General features: G+C 45.0%; 1 protein-coding gene across 1 annotated transcript; it reads left to right on the top strand.

Moving 5' to 3' along the window:
* The first annotated feature begins 3,071 nt into the window (after window positions 1–3,071).
* On the top strand, window positions 3,072–12,158 carry LOC116857569 (cytochrome P450 2G1). The gene is made up of 9 exons (XM_032841800.1): window positions 3,072–3,251; window positions 3,835–3,997; window positions 5,322–5,471; window positions 6,992–7,152; window positions 7,403–7,579; window positions 8,506–8,647; window positions 10,358–10,545; window positions 10,663–10,804; window positions 11,813–12,158. The coding sequence occupies exons 1-9, from the start codon at window positions 3,072–3,074 to the stop codon at window positions 11,992–11,994; spliced, it is 1,485 nt and encodes a 494-aa protein (XP_032697691.1). The 3' UTR covers window positions 11,995–12,158.
* The last annotated feature ends 2,486 nt before the right edge of the window (window positions 12,159–14,644 follow it).

Here is a 14,644-nt window from a genome sequence, read left to right as displayed (position 1 = left end):
TGTCTCAGGCTCTCAGCATGTGTGTGACTCCCTCCTCTGCAGCTCTATTTCTTGTTTCTCTAGATCTCTCCTTGTGTCCAGCTCTCTCTCTCTCTGTCTACACATCTCTGAGTGAGTGTCCCTTAGGTCTGGCTCTTCCTTTCTCTGTGTCTTTCCCTCCAGGGGTCAGTCTCTATCTTGTATGTTTTTCTGATTCCTTCTCGCTGTTGCTCTGGGTCCTAGTTGACCCCTCCCTCCTGTCCCTTCCCCCCAGTCTCCCTCTGATACTCTGTCTCTCTCTTTCTGTCCCATGCCACTCTTTCCCTCTTTTGTTTTTTGTCACCCTGAGATCACTTTCTTTTCTCCCTTCTTACTGACACATGTCCTTTGCCCAGATCCCTCTCCTTCTGGCTCCTGCCGAGCTGGAGGGGGCTGATTATGTAATTGTTTGTTATGCATAGCGGCTGGCTGTGGGGGATGAGGAAGAGGCCAGGAAGAACATTTTCTTTCTTCTCACCTTTCTTAGTACTCTCTTTTTTTCTCAGTCCACCAACCCAGCCTCACAGATGCTCTCCCACCTCATTCTTCCTGGATTGGGTACAGAGATCAGATAACTGCCCCCCCCCAACCTAGAAACAGAATAAACAGGTCAGAGGCTGCAGTCATGGGGAGCTTCCTGGAGGAGACAGGCACCAGGGCTCTCTCTCAGCTCCTAGGAAAAGTGCCAAGCAGTGCAAACAAGGTGGTAATGGAAACTTTGGGGAACCATCCAGTTCAGCTCAGTTAAAAGTCTGAGCACAGAAGGAAGGATGGTGGAGGCTACCCCAGCCCACTGATTTGGGGCTTCAGCAAGGGAGACAGTGCTTTGCGTTCTTAGCTCTTCCTGGAGACTCTTGGTCACCATGGTGCTCCTGAAAATTCGGTAGGTCTCTGCTTCACCCACTGAAAACAACAGTAAGTAGCTACCCTCCCAAACCTCCATTTCAGCAACAGGGACACCCCCTCCCCACACTCCACTCACAGTCTCCCTCGTTCTTAGATACCTACCAGCTGGTCCCATTCCCAAACCTTCCCCAAACAGAGGACCCCCAGGCAAGTCACTGGTGGGAGAGAGTTTCTGGAAGGGCAAAGAGGCATGCTAATCCTAAGTCTGCCCTTGAGAGCCCAGTAACCTGGGTGAGTCTTAGTCTGTTTGTGTGGAAAATGGGAATGATGCACAAGGACGTGGAGGTCCATCAGAGTATGACAGTCACGAATTTAGCACAGTGCTGGTGCACAGAAGAGGCTCAGGAATGGGCAGTCACCACCTCTTCTCCCTGCTAGCCCAGCACCCAGCGACAGTCCTGCCCATGACCTGCCCCCTACCATAGCCTGTCCTCAGCCTTGCTCAGCCTCCCTGCCCTAGCCATCTGCCACACTTACAGCAAATTCCTCCATGAGAACAGATTTCAAAGGGCTGAGGAGCCTGGGTTAGAAAGTAAGTTGGTTGTTGAATGATAGTACTGGCACCGTGCTGATGGCTTTCAATACATTTAGTCCATACAAACCTCCAGGTTTGGCAAGGTAGGAACTGTTATGGGTATTCTCATTTTATGGAAGGGGAAACTGAGGTTCAAAGAAATTAGGTGTCCTGTTCCAGAACCCACTCACCACGAAAGGAGCAGAGGCAGAATGCAAACCTGGTTCTCCCTGACCCTAGAACGTCCATGACCTTGGACATGTTCTCAGAGGACAAACATGGAGGATGCCTACGTTAATGAAGGAGGACTGCAGGGTGAAGACACCGCACTCAGCGGCGAGCTCAGAGGAGACTACAAGTTACATAAGTTCTACAGCCATGGCAAGCTCCCACGTGGGATCCAACCCCCAGGGATTTTAATCCAAAGGTATTCAGGTTACCAAAGAAGCTGAGTCCCAAGATCTCTGTAGCCAGGGCCCATGGCCAAGGACGGTTCCTTGTTCCTGGGGACCTGGAGATCTGAGACAGCCTCACCCTCTTCCTGTTTACCGCGTATCCATCCTGGTGAGCTTTATCTGGAAGCATGTGAACAAAAGCAGCACGATGCCCAAAGGATTCACCTCTGCTGTGTCCGGGAACATGTCTAGGACCCCACTTCTTATCCCAGACCTTCCTAAGGATGAGTGCATCTGCTGAATATCAACTCTTCTGTTTGCTGATTGCTTTTCTTTTGTTTCCTTATTGGTCCTGGGTTGATCCCCATGGCAGATGCCATGTTTATTGTTAATTGTTCCCTTACATCCATTTATCCCTTCTTTCTTTAGTAATGGAATCTCTGAATTTGAGCTCAGCTCAAGCCTATCTATGGTAAATCAATTGGGCATCCAACTCTTGGTTTAGGCTAGGGTCGTAAAACCAGGGTGGTGAGATCAAGCCCCATGTTGGACTCTGCCCTTAGTGGAATCTGCATGAAATTCTTTCCCCTCCATCACCCATCCCACCTGCTCCTCTCCCTGCTTTCCTTCTGTCACTCTCTCTAAAAATAAATAAATAAAATCTTAAAAAAGAAAATAAAATCTTTTCAATTGAGTTATTTCTTTTGCTATTCTAAATCTTCATCATACTGTATTTTTAAAGAAATTGATTAGTTAGGCAATGAGAAAGGAGTCATCTTTGTTCTTTACCAAGTCTTTATAAAACAGTATGGTTACCCTATTATTGACAGATTCCAGAAACTGAGGCCAAGAGGGTTAGGTGACTTGCCAATGGAGAAAAGGTGGAGTGGAAATTTGAACCCAGATTGTCTGATTCCTAATGCAGTAGTCTAAAAATGATGTTCAGCTGCTCCCACATCCCACCAAGACGTGTCAAACTAGGAATTGAGCTGAGACTGGAAATATGAAGAAAGAGGTATGGCCCCAGTGGATTTCCCTGGGTGAATTCAATCCATCTTTATTCAGGTGGGAGATTAGAGGTTATATAACAACCCCCCAGATAAAGCAATATCCTCTCTAATGGAATCCATACCCGGAAAACTTAAATCTCAGGGTGTTCAGGTTTCTGCACAGCTGATTTCCCAGAATATATTTAAGCAGAATCTGGTTCCCTGGACACAACCCTTCAACCTGACACCATGGAGCTAGGAGGGGCTTTCACCATCTTTCTGGCACTCTCCTTGTCTTGTCTACTCATCCTCATCGCCTGGAAACGGAACAACAAGGGGGGAAAGCTGCCCCCTGGGCCCACACCAATACCCTTCCTGGGGAACGTGTTGCAAGTCCGTACTGATGCCACTTTTCAGTCTTTCATGAAGGTAAGTCTGACTACTCCTCTCACAGAGCTGGCAACAACTAATTCTGTAGACACATGTATAACTTCATAACATCTAAAACACAGACTCTTAGAAACATAGACCTTATAAACCTTAGACTACTAAAATTCCAGAATCTTAAACTTGTGGAAACACAGACTCCTGGCACACTGGAACTTAAGACTCTCATATCTGAGGACTTCAGAATCATAATACCTTACACCCTTAAACACAAGAACTCGTGCGCTGTGATGGACTTAGAATTTTGACACTCAGTATCATGAAATCTTAGGGTTCCAGAAATTGAGCATTGCAGAGAGAGAAGCATAAATCTTGGAGTCCAGTTCATCCAGGTCCACCATTTTACAGATGAGGAAACTAAGGCTTGTGGAGGCACTGGGCGGGGAGGTCTTGCCCAGAATCACAGGCCTCTGTACCTTTTGCTCAATAGTCTAAGCCCAAGACTCACCTTTATCTGTTATTCCTACAACTGTACCCTCCTGAAATTTCCACCCTAAAGTCCTTGATTGATCTATACTTGGTCCTCCACTCAGCTCCCTCCACTTAGGTCTTCCTTTGCTCCCAGCTCAAGGAGAAGTATGGTCCAGTCTTCACTGTGTACATGGGTCCCCGGCCAGTAGTTGTTTTATGTGGACATGAGGCAGTGAAAGAGGCCCTGGTAGACCGGGCAGATGAGTTCAGTGGCCGCGGAGAACTGGCTTCGATAGAGCGAAACTTCCAAGGTCATGGTAAGTAACAACGACAAAATGAGGATAATATACTTCCTATGTCCCGGATTCCTTGATAAGTCCTCTGCATGAATGACTGCATTGACTCCTTTGAGGGAACTATTAATGTCTTACTAATTTTGCAAATGAGGAAACTGAGGGTGAGAATGTTTGGGTAATATCACACAGTAAGTGAAACAATTTTGTTTTGAACCCAAACCATCTGACTCTTGAGTATCTGCTGCATTACTTCTGTTTTGAATGGATTAGTGACACTGTATACCCACTGAAGCCCTTACAACCAACATTACTTCTTATCTCCCTGTTCATACATACACACCCAACCCATAGGTCCCTGCCGCCTCCACTTAGGGATATGCCTTTCTCGTATGTCCTATACATCCACCTCTAACTGTTCACACTCTTCAATTCCAAACAGCCTCATGCTATTCTTTCCATATTTCCATCCATCCATCTATCCCTATCTATTTCCTCCCACTTATCCACTTCTCCATTGATCCACGCATCCTCCAAAAACATCCATTTATTAATTAGCCTTTCTATACAAATATCTTTCTATCCAATTTATCTGCATCTATGAATTAACTTTCCATTCACCCATCTATCCACCAACCCATCCATCCATTCACTAACCCTTCTATTATTCACCCATCAATTAACATTTCAATCCATAAATCTTTCCAGCCATTTATCCATTCATCTCAAAACCCTCTACTCATTAACACTTTACTCATCCATTGAGTCTCTTATCAATCATCTACCAGTCATTCCAATCAAAACCCTTCCTTCCATCATTAATCCACTGAAATAATTTCATTAAATTTCTAAACATTAATTATCAATCCACACACATCTGGTCATTTCAAAGTGTTACTTACTAGAAGGTGGGTATATTGATGTACAGGTATGAGCTTTTGTGTACATGTATGCATATATCTAGAGAACCCAAATGGTGTACAGAAGATAAAAGTAGTTCTCCATTCCAAGATACCGTAAATGCCATTCTCTCTATACCCCCTCCCCCTTCCTATGCATCCAACCAGGTATTTATCCAGTTCTAGGTCTTTATCGTGTAAGAAACTCTCCGTGATCTCCCTCAATCATTCCTAGCCTGATTTCCTTTCCCTCCATCTCAATCCTAGACTGTTTTTGAGGGTCCCGTAGGGAGGGAACCACAGTCTCTCCATCAAGCCTGGGAGGTCGGGAGGGGCTTCCCTGAGACCAGAGTCCAGAGCTTTCATAATTTGTTCCCATCCTTGTGTAGCACAGAGTTGGACACAGGAAGGGGAGGGGAGGCAGGAGGCTGACACAAAGATTCTGGCAGGTGTAGCTCTGGCTAATGGAGAACGATGGAGGATCCTCCGACGCTTCTCCCTGACCATTCTTCGGGACTTCGGAATGGGGAAGCGGAGCATTGAGGAGCGGATCCAGGAAGAGGCTGGCTTTTTACTAGAGGAATTACGGAAGACCAAGGGTAAGGGGGAGGGGCAACAAGGGGGCAGGGCTAAAAGATGAATGGTTATTATAAAAAGTTCAGTCATGAGAAGATGGGCCTTGGTGGGAGAAGGCTCTAGAATGGGAGAGGATGAAAAAGACTAAGGGTTTACTGAGATTTCTAGCCAGGCTCCATGTTAAAAGTTAACGTGAAAGCCTCTCAGAGACCACTTGTTCAGAAGCTTTAATCAGTGGATCTCAGGGATTTTGTGAGCTCCTGAAAGCATGTGCAAACTTTTGCAATATGTAAATTCGTGCCTTTTTCCAGTGACAGGATCAAATTTAATTACATATATATGTATACATATAGTACATACACCCAACCCATAGGTCTCTGCCACCTCTACTTAGGGAATACAATTGTCATAAATACATAAATACATAATACAATTGTCATAAAACTACATAATGTGTAAAATTTGACCATCCTAACCATTCCTAAGTGCCTGTTCCAGTGTATTTGCATTGTTGTGAAACAGATCTCCAGAATCTTTCATCTTGCAAATCTGAAACTCTATACCCATTTGATTATATTTTTTAAGGAATCCAATCCCTGCCCTGAAATAAGGTCTGGAACCAATAGGATTTAGAGGGGAAAAAAAGAGACAGCAGCTTAGAAGTACAAAGAGGAATAGATAAGATATAGCAAGAGAGAGAAATTTCTCTAAATCAGAGTTTTCCTTCTAGGCTTCATGGATGCTAACTAAACAGTCTACATGAGGCTTTTTTTAAAATTTTATTTATTTATTTGACGGACAGAGATCACAAGCAGGCAGAGAGGCAGGCAGAGACAGAGAGAGGGGAAGCTGCTGAGCAGAGAGCCCGATGTGGGGCTCGATCCCAGGACCCTGCGATCATGACCCGAGCTGAAGGCAGAGATTTTAACCCACTGAGCCACCCAGGCACCCCCACATGAAGGCTTTGAATGTCCATTGTGCCCCTAGAAATTATTTGCAAAATTGTGTATTTGTGAATATGAGAATTGTTCTAGAAAAATTGTCCCCAGATCTGGTATCCTGTTTTAAATGGTGCAGCTGAGGCCAAGGGAAGAATTTTCTTAATGTTCAAATGGAATCATTGCTAGAGATACACAGAATCCAGCCTTCCTTTTTTTTTTTTTAAATGTGTCCCATACCATGACTTCTTTCCCAAATCTGTGACTCTACAGCACAAACACAGTTAAATAACCAAAAGTAACGATTAAACTCCACCAGCACTTTTTGGGTGCTTATTCCATGGCAAGGACAGTGCTAAGCATTTCACATGGATAATTATATTGAAGCCTCAGGTTTTAGTGGTTACTAAACCAATTTGCATACTGGGAAATCTAGACTTGAAACACACAAAAAAATGAAGTAACTAACGTGCTATTACGCCGTGGAGCCAAGACTTGTATCCATGATTGAATGATTCTCCATCCCATGCTCCTGTCACTGTCACTAACCTAGTGACACTAATCACTAATCACTGTCTCCAACCTAGACAATTTCCCCCATCCAGGTTCTCCCATCGAACCCACCTTCTTCCTGAGCCGCACTGTCTCCAACGTCATCAGTTCTGTCGTCTTTGGAAGCCGCTTTGACTATGAAGACCAGCAGTTCCTGAAGCTGCTGCAGATGATCAATGAGAGTTTCATTGAGATGAGCACACCCTGGGCACAGGTGACCACTAAACACCTCCCTGCCCACTCCCAATCTCAGTGAACTAAGCACCCACCGATACCACACTTAGTCCTCCCCACAACCTTGGGAGGCAAGGATTGATACACCTGGAGTCTCCAAGAAGCAAATGGACTCACCCAATCCTCAGATGCAGATCTGGGTGTTGAGCCCAGCTAGCTGACCCCAGACTCACCCTACATTGGCCCCAGGTGTCCATTGCTGACAAACTCCCTTTGTTTATTCCCCACAGCTGTATGACATGTATTCCGGGATCATGCAGTACTTGCCAGGAAGACACAATCGCATCTACTACTTGGTAGAAGAGCTCAAGGACTTCATTGCCTCTAGGGTGAAGATCAACGAAGCATCTTTTGACCCACAAAACCCTCGGGACTTCATTGACTGCTTCCTCATCAAGATGTACCAGGTACCTCTCCTCCAATCCTTTTCTCTCATCATCCTATTCCCTAGCACCTGCAAATTTTACCTGCAAACCTGTTGGAGATAAAAGAGCAAGCATTGTTTTACATGGTTGGCTCTTATTTATAGATGAGATATAAAACTGTAAAGGCATACATACACTCTTACGCTTTCATTTTTTTTTTAAAGATTTTATTTATTTATTTGACAGAGAGAGGTAGTGAGAGAGGGAACACAAGCAGGGGAAGTGGGAGAGGAAGAAGCAAGCTTCCTGCTGAGCAGGGAGCCCGAGGTGGGGCTCGATCCCAGGATCCCGGAATCATGACCTGAGCCGAAGGCAGACGCCCAACGACTGAGCCACCCAGGCACCCTACTCTTACACTTTTACACTTTTAAAATAAACTTTGAATCTAGAAATTTTAGGAGCAAGGATACTTAAAACTTATACCTTTCAAATCATTTGTGATTACAACTACCAGAGACTTACAAATACAGAAAGCCAGAATGAGTCTTTACAGTCTTAGAATTTGAGAAGCTTAAGAGTTTAAGCTTCAAATTTAAAAGTCTTAGAGATGTAGAAATTTAGAAACTTAATACTTCTATATCATAAAGTCTTGGAATTTTAGAAATTTATGTATTTTTTAAATTACACTCAGCACTTGGAATTTTACAATTATATAGCTTAATGTCCTAGAACTTTCAAATTTCTAATTTTTCTCCTCCCATTTTCCCCACTGTCCACTCCAATCACACTGGCCTCCTTGTTGTTCCTCTATACACGGGAGACACTTCCGCCCCAGGACCTTTGCTCTGGCTGTTTCCTCTCCCAGATAGTCACTTGGTTTAACCATCTATTGTGTTTCCACAAAGAGACAAAATAAGAAGATAAACACAGAAGATGGTGATTCTGTGTCCTATCCCTCTCATTTTCAGGATACAAATAATCCCCACACAGAATTTAATCTCAAGAATTTGGTGCTGACCACACTCAACCTATTCTTTGCTGGCACAGAGACTGTGAGCTCTACACTACGTTATGGATTGCTGCTAATGATGAAGTACCCTGAGGTGGAAGGTGAGTGTTCACCTGAGCTGCTTACCTGGTGACCCCCACTCCCAACAGGGAAGAAGACATAATCTTAAAACCTTAGAACCCCACGGTCATACACTCTTCACACTCTGGAATCTCAGTGTACAGAATCTCACCTCTGACTTAGAAGGCTATTTAACTAATCTTCTACTTGGTGCCTGTGTTAGTTTCCTCTGGTTGCTGTAATAAATTACCAGAAATTTAGCACCTTAAATTAGCATAAGTCTATTATCCTACAGTTCTGGATTTCAGAAGTTTACACAGGATTTCACTGGGTGGAATCAAGGTAGAATCAGTTTCCTTGCCTTTCCAGCTTCAAGAGCTGTATTCCTTGCATTCCTGGGCTCATGACCCTTGCTTCATCTTCAAAGCCAGAAGCATAGCATCTTCAAATCTCTCTGCCTCAGTGCTCACATCTCCTCTCACTCTGACCCTTCTGCTTCCCAATTACACAGACACTTGTGATTATATTTAGGACCAATCTGGATAATCCAGGATAATCTCCACCTCTCAAGAGCCTTACTCTGATGATGTCTTCAATGCCCCAAGTTTGTCCTCTATGGTAACATGTACAAGTTCTAGGGATTAGGAGGTAGTTACCTTTGATGGTCCTTATTTAGCCAACTATAGTGCCGGAATCCAGTAGAATCCATCTCCAATAAATTGCAGTCTGGTCTTGTTGGGTAACTCTAGTGATGAGGAGCTCATTCCTTGCTTAAAGAAAACCCCCAATATTGGCATCTCTCCTTTCTAATTTAGTTCAAAACAAGCCAAAAATATTTTCCTGGTATAGACAATGGGAGAGACTAACTTGTTTCCACTCAAACTTTTCTAGCCCCTCCTCCATTGTCCTTGTGTTTTTACCAAATAATAATAATAACAACTAAATATCTAAATAATCAGATATTTAACGGACACCTGCTATGTGCCCAGGCACTATTCTACTTACTTGCACACTGCATTTTATGTAAATTTTACAACTCTATGAACTTGTTGAACCATCTCATCCATTTGGAAGATGAAGAAACAGAGGCTCAGGGTGCCTACGTAGCCCAGTGGGTGGAGCCTCTGCCTTCAGCTCGGGTCATGATCTCAGGGTCCTGGGATCAATCCCTATATTGGGCTCTCTGCTCAGCAGGGAGCCTGCTTCTCCCTCTCTCTTTGCCTGCCTCTCTGCCTACTTGTGATCTCTCTCTGTCAAATAAATAAATAGAATCTTAAAAAAAAAAAAAAAAGAAACAGAGGCTCAGAAGGTTAAGTCATTTGCCTCAGAGTCACTCACCTAGGAAGTTCAGGGAGGAGTAACTGCACCAATAGTGTTCTTAATTCCTGTGACATAATTGCTGTCACTTGCTTCAATCCTGTCCTGGTTATGTGTTGTACCTTTTCTCCATCCTGTCAAAAATCTGTGTATGACAGCCTATCTGGGACCAGGACACTGCCCTGCTCTTTAGTACTTGCAAGATAAAGACCAAACATGCCAGCGGGCACTCTAGGCTCCAGGCTGTGTGCCTCCCAGTGGTCTGGGAGCACCCCACCAATGAGTCAGATGTTAAGAATAAAGAGGCATTGCAAACACACATGGTGCGCTCCCTCAGTATCCACAGGTACTAAAGATACAAACCCATAGCCTAGCCTTGACCTCCAGAAACACCTCCCGTGTCCTTGTCTGCTATGTTTTCTGGCCCCTTCTAGCCAAGATCCATGAAGAGATTGACCAGGTGATTGGACCACACCGGATCCCAAGTGTGGATGACAGAGTGAAGATGCCCTACACGGATGCTGTGATCCATGAGATACAGAGACTGACAGATATCGTACCCATGGGTGTCCCCCATAATGTCATCCGGGACACTCATTTCCGAGGCTACCTTCTGCCCAAGGTAGAGCTGGGTATCATTGTTACCCCTTCTCCCTCCACCTCACTCCTCTCTCCTCCTGGTTCCCTGCCCCCATCCTCCAACGCTGATTTCTCCTAACTGTCCGAATTTCCACCCCAGGGCACTGATGTGTTCCCGCTGCTTGGCTCCGTTCTCAAAGACCCCAAATACTTCCGCTATCCGGATGCCTTCTATCCTCAACACTTCCTGGATGAGCAGGGCCGCTTCAAGAAGAATGAAGCCTTTGTACCTTTTTCCTCTGGTAGGTTTCTATGGTCTGAGTCCCCCCCACCCCCACCACAGGAACATGCTAGATGTGACCCCCCAATTCTTGGTCTGTTTTCGACATTCAGAGGGTCCATGTGGCTGATCACCTCGTGGGGGCGGATCAAAAAATTCTCAACTAACTGGTTAAGACTGCATTTCTGGGGGAGGTTGAAATTAGCTTAGATATTGAGCGTGGGTTGATGACTTGGCCTAATCTAAGTGACTGCATTTGGGGTGTGTGATTTTCTTTTTTAAAAGTTTGTAGGTAGTATAAAAAATAGGCAGCAGGTGGATTTGCCTGATAAACGGGAGCTTGTGACCCATGACACATCACCTTAGGAGAGTATTTTAAGTATAAGCCATATTGAATCAGTTCAGTGGTTAGGAAACAGAACCCCACCCCACCCTTATAAAGGCTGGAGTCATAGGTGAGTTACTTCCGTTTCCTGTCTATAAAGTGGGGATTCATCTTTTCAAACCATTGGAAGGGTGACCAACAAATAGTAAGCATTATTTAAGGGTGAGTTTTCTTTTTTCTTTTCTTTTCTTTTCTTTTTTCTTTTCTTTCCTTCCTTCCTTCCTTCCTTCCTTCCTTCCTCCTTTTCTTTCCTTTCCTTTCCTTTCCTTTCCTTTCCTTTCCTTTCCTTTCCTTTCCTTTCCTTTTTTCCCCCCTCACCAGCATCTGACACCTAGCAGGCATTTGGTAAACCTTTGAGAAATTTAAATGAACAGAAACTTCAAATTCGAGGGTTTTTTTTAGAGCCATTCCTTCTTGGGATCTGATCAAGCCATCAGAGAAGTAGCTGCCATGCGTTGAGCTCCTATAAGTGGCAGATCCTAGAGGAGCCCACTGAGTCTTTACAATAACCCCACAAAGCAGGTATTATCATGAGCCCAGGGATGCTGAGGAGGCTCTGAACGGTGATGGGGCCAGAAAGCTCCACACGCCCTCATGATTCCAGTGCAGATATGAGCCGCCCTCCATCCTCCCCTGTGCCCACAGGAAAGCGCATCTGCCTGGGCGAGGCCATGGCTCGCATGGAACTCTTTCTCTACTTTACGTCCATCCTTCAGAACTTCTCTCTACACTCACTGGTGCCGCCCGCTGACATCGATATCACACCCAGGGTCTCAGGTTTTGGCAATATCCCTCCAACCTACGAGCTCTGCCTCAAGGCCCGCTGAGTGCCCCCTACTGGGCGCGGAAGGAACCGTCGGAGACCAGAGCTCTGTCCAAGGATACGAGTGCACCAGCTCACCTCCTCTAATGTGGAGAGGCGCTCACTACAGCTTAAATTCTCACAACAGCTCTAAGAGAAGGCACTGTTCCTACTGTCATGGGACTGCAGGTCAGGGAGGGTTACCTGCAAAAATAGAGCTATGTATCGGCTGCATCCAAGGGAAAAGCAAGGCGCTGTCCAAGATTTCAGCAACAATCTGGAGAATTTGTATTCTCTTCCCCTCTGCGGTGCTTCCTGTCTTCACCGAATTCTTGTTATAGATTCTATGTCTTTTTGTGATAGTGACCCAAATGTAGTGCACCATTCGTCTCCCTGATTATCATCTCCCGCATAAAATAAAATAAAAGTAGCCAGGGAGTCAAAGCTGTTGAGTGTAGCTGGCTTCTTGTGTGTTCTGTGCACCGTCACTGTAGGGCATAGAAAACTACTTAAAATGACCTTTTAGACTGCCCTGTTGTTAATTACCCTTCATAGGAGTCCACCACCAGAGATTTCCCACTTGATGCTCAACCCCCCAATACTCTATTCACAACCATCTTCCTGGCTCCTTGCCCCAAACCCCGCCAATTATCTCTCCCTCTAAACGTAACTTCCTGGTCTGCAAGGAACTTCTTTCACAACTCCCAGTTCCAGATTCTCCCCCATTCCACTGTGGAGAATAATTCAGCCTTCTATCATTCTATTTCCAAGCTCCATCAACTCATTTAGTGGATGAAAGCTTTCCCTCATACTTCATTTTATTCAACCAATGTTTGTCAAATACCCAACATGTACCAATACCGTCTTCAAGTACTTGGGATCCATCAGTGAACAAAGCAGACCACAACTCCTGCCCTTGTGGAGTTTCCTTCTAGTGGGAGACATAGACAATGAAGAATAAACATAATAAATAAGTAAGTGATAAAATAATATATTAGGACAGCAGAGATTCCAGGATTGGGATTACAATCGGGACAGGGAAGGTCTCTCAAGGTGGTGGAGAAACAGGCTAGGTGGGTTATTGGGAAGGGAGTGTTTCTGGCAGTAAGAGTAAAAAAACAGCAGAGCCATAAAGCAGGAGGTTGTGCATGTGTGTTCCAGAATCCACAAGCCAACTACGGGTGGAGTAGAGGAGGGAGAGAAGGGGAAATGGGAAAAATTCAGGGCATGAAAGAGCCAGATTGCGTGAGGCCTCGTGGACCTCAGTAAGGACCTGGGCTTTTAGCCTGAGTGAGGGGATGGCTCCTGGTGAACACAGGGTGACATACACCAACTGACATATTTTAAAAGCAAACTCTGGCTGCTGCCTGAAGATGAGATTGAAAATGGGTAAATAGAGATCCATGTTGTAGAAACAGGAAGAGGTGAGCGGGGTTGGGATCTGCTATGAAGATGGAGCTGGCAAGGTTTGCTGATGAATTGAATATGGGGTGGGAGAAAAAGAGGGTCAAGGATGAGACCTCATCCTTTGGAATCTCTCTTAACCTCATAGGTTCCAGGTACATGAGCCCCCATAATAGTTGGCTTTGTAATGTTAGGGAGTGTGAACAAACTGTTCTCGGTCTGGGGCTTTCTTGGAACAGCATGGACTCGGCTCTGAGCTGAGGTGGATCCTGATGGTGGTGTAACCAGTGGCTGTCAGCTCACTGCTCTCTTGGCAAGAACAGCAAGTTCTTGAAGGGGGATCTGGAGGCACATCTCCATGCCCATCACAGACGTAGACACACAAACACACATCATTATAGGCCTACCACTCTCTCCATGAGCCATCTTTAGAGCTACCAACTCACTTAGCAAGTATATAACCCAATGGTCACTACACATTGTTAGCTGTGAAAATCTTATGTCAGATTTTCCTGTGTGCAAGTCCAATACATGAAATAGTTTGGAAAAGGATTGCTAATCTCCCTCTGAATGAAGCACAAAAGAGCTCTAGACCCTCAAAGACACTTTACTTTCTCTCATGAGGAGACATCCCCAGGGCTACAAGGCACGTAGCCATTCCAGACACTTTCCTGCCCTCAGTCCTGCATACTGTTGGGATCTCCTGACATTAAGGTGACCAGGAGAGAGTCAGTCACTGACCACATGGCTCACAGTCCAGCTCATTCATTACTGGTGTTAAGGAAAATCAGTAATTAGATGGGTTTCAGCTAACAAAAACAAAAACCAGAGTTACAGAACAGAAAGATGATAGAAGCAGAAGGAAAAACTAGGCAATGTAGGGACTATGAACTTCATTTTTCTTTTCTTGAGTGGGCTGCTGACAGACTGGCAGCTATCAGAGGCTGGTTCTGTCCTTGGGTTGTTAGATCGATCAGCAGTAAAAACAAATCAAATTCTTTTTTTAAAAAAAAGATTTTATTTATTTATTTAACAGAGAGAGAGAGAGGGAGAGCACAAGCAGGGGAAGCAGCAGGCAGAGGGAGAGAGAGAAGCAGGCTCCCAGCCAAGCAAGGTTCTGGAATGCGGGACTCAATCCCAGGACCCTAGGATCATGACCCAAGCCAAAGGCAGCCGCCCAACCTACTGAGCCACCCAGGCGTCCCCAAATCAAATTCTTTGTTGGATTGTCCAGGAGATCTTGAACTTTAAATATGAAGTGTGTGAAAGGC

The sequence above is a fragment of the Lontra canadensis genome, unplaced genomic scaffold, assembly GCF_010015895.1.
Source record: "Lontra canadensis isolate GAN:19392208 unplaced genomic scaffold, GSC_riverotter_1.0 scaffold125, whole genome shotgun sequence".
In the NCBI taxonomy this organism is placed as follows: domain Eukaryota; kingdom Metazoa; phylum Chordata; class Mammalia; order Carnivora; family Mustelidae; genus Lontra; species Lontra canadensis.
The sequence above is the reverse complement of the archived record's forward strand: the minus strand, read 5'-3'. Positions and strand labels throughout refer to the sequence as shown.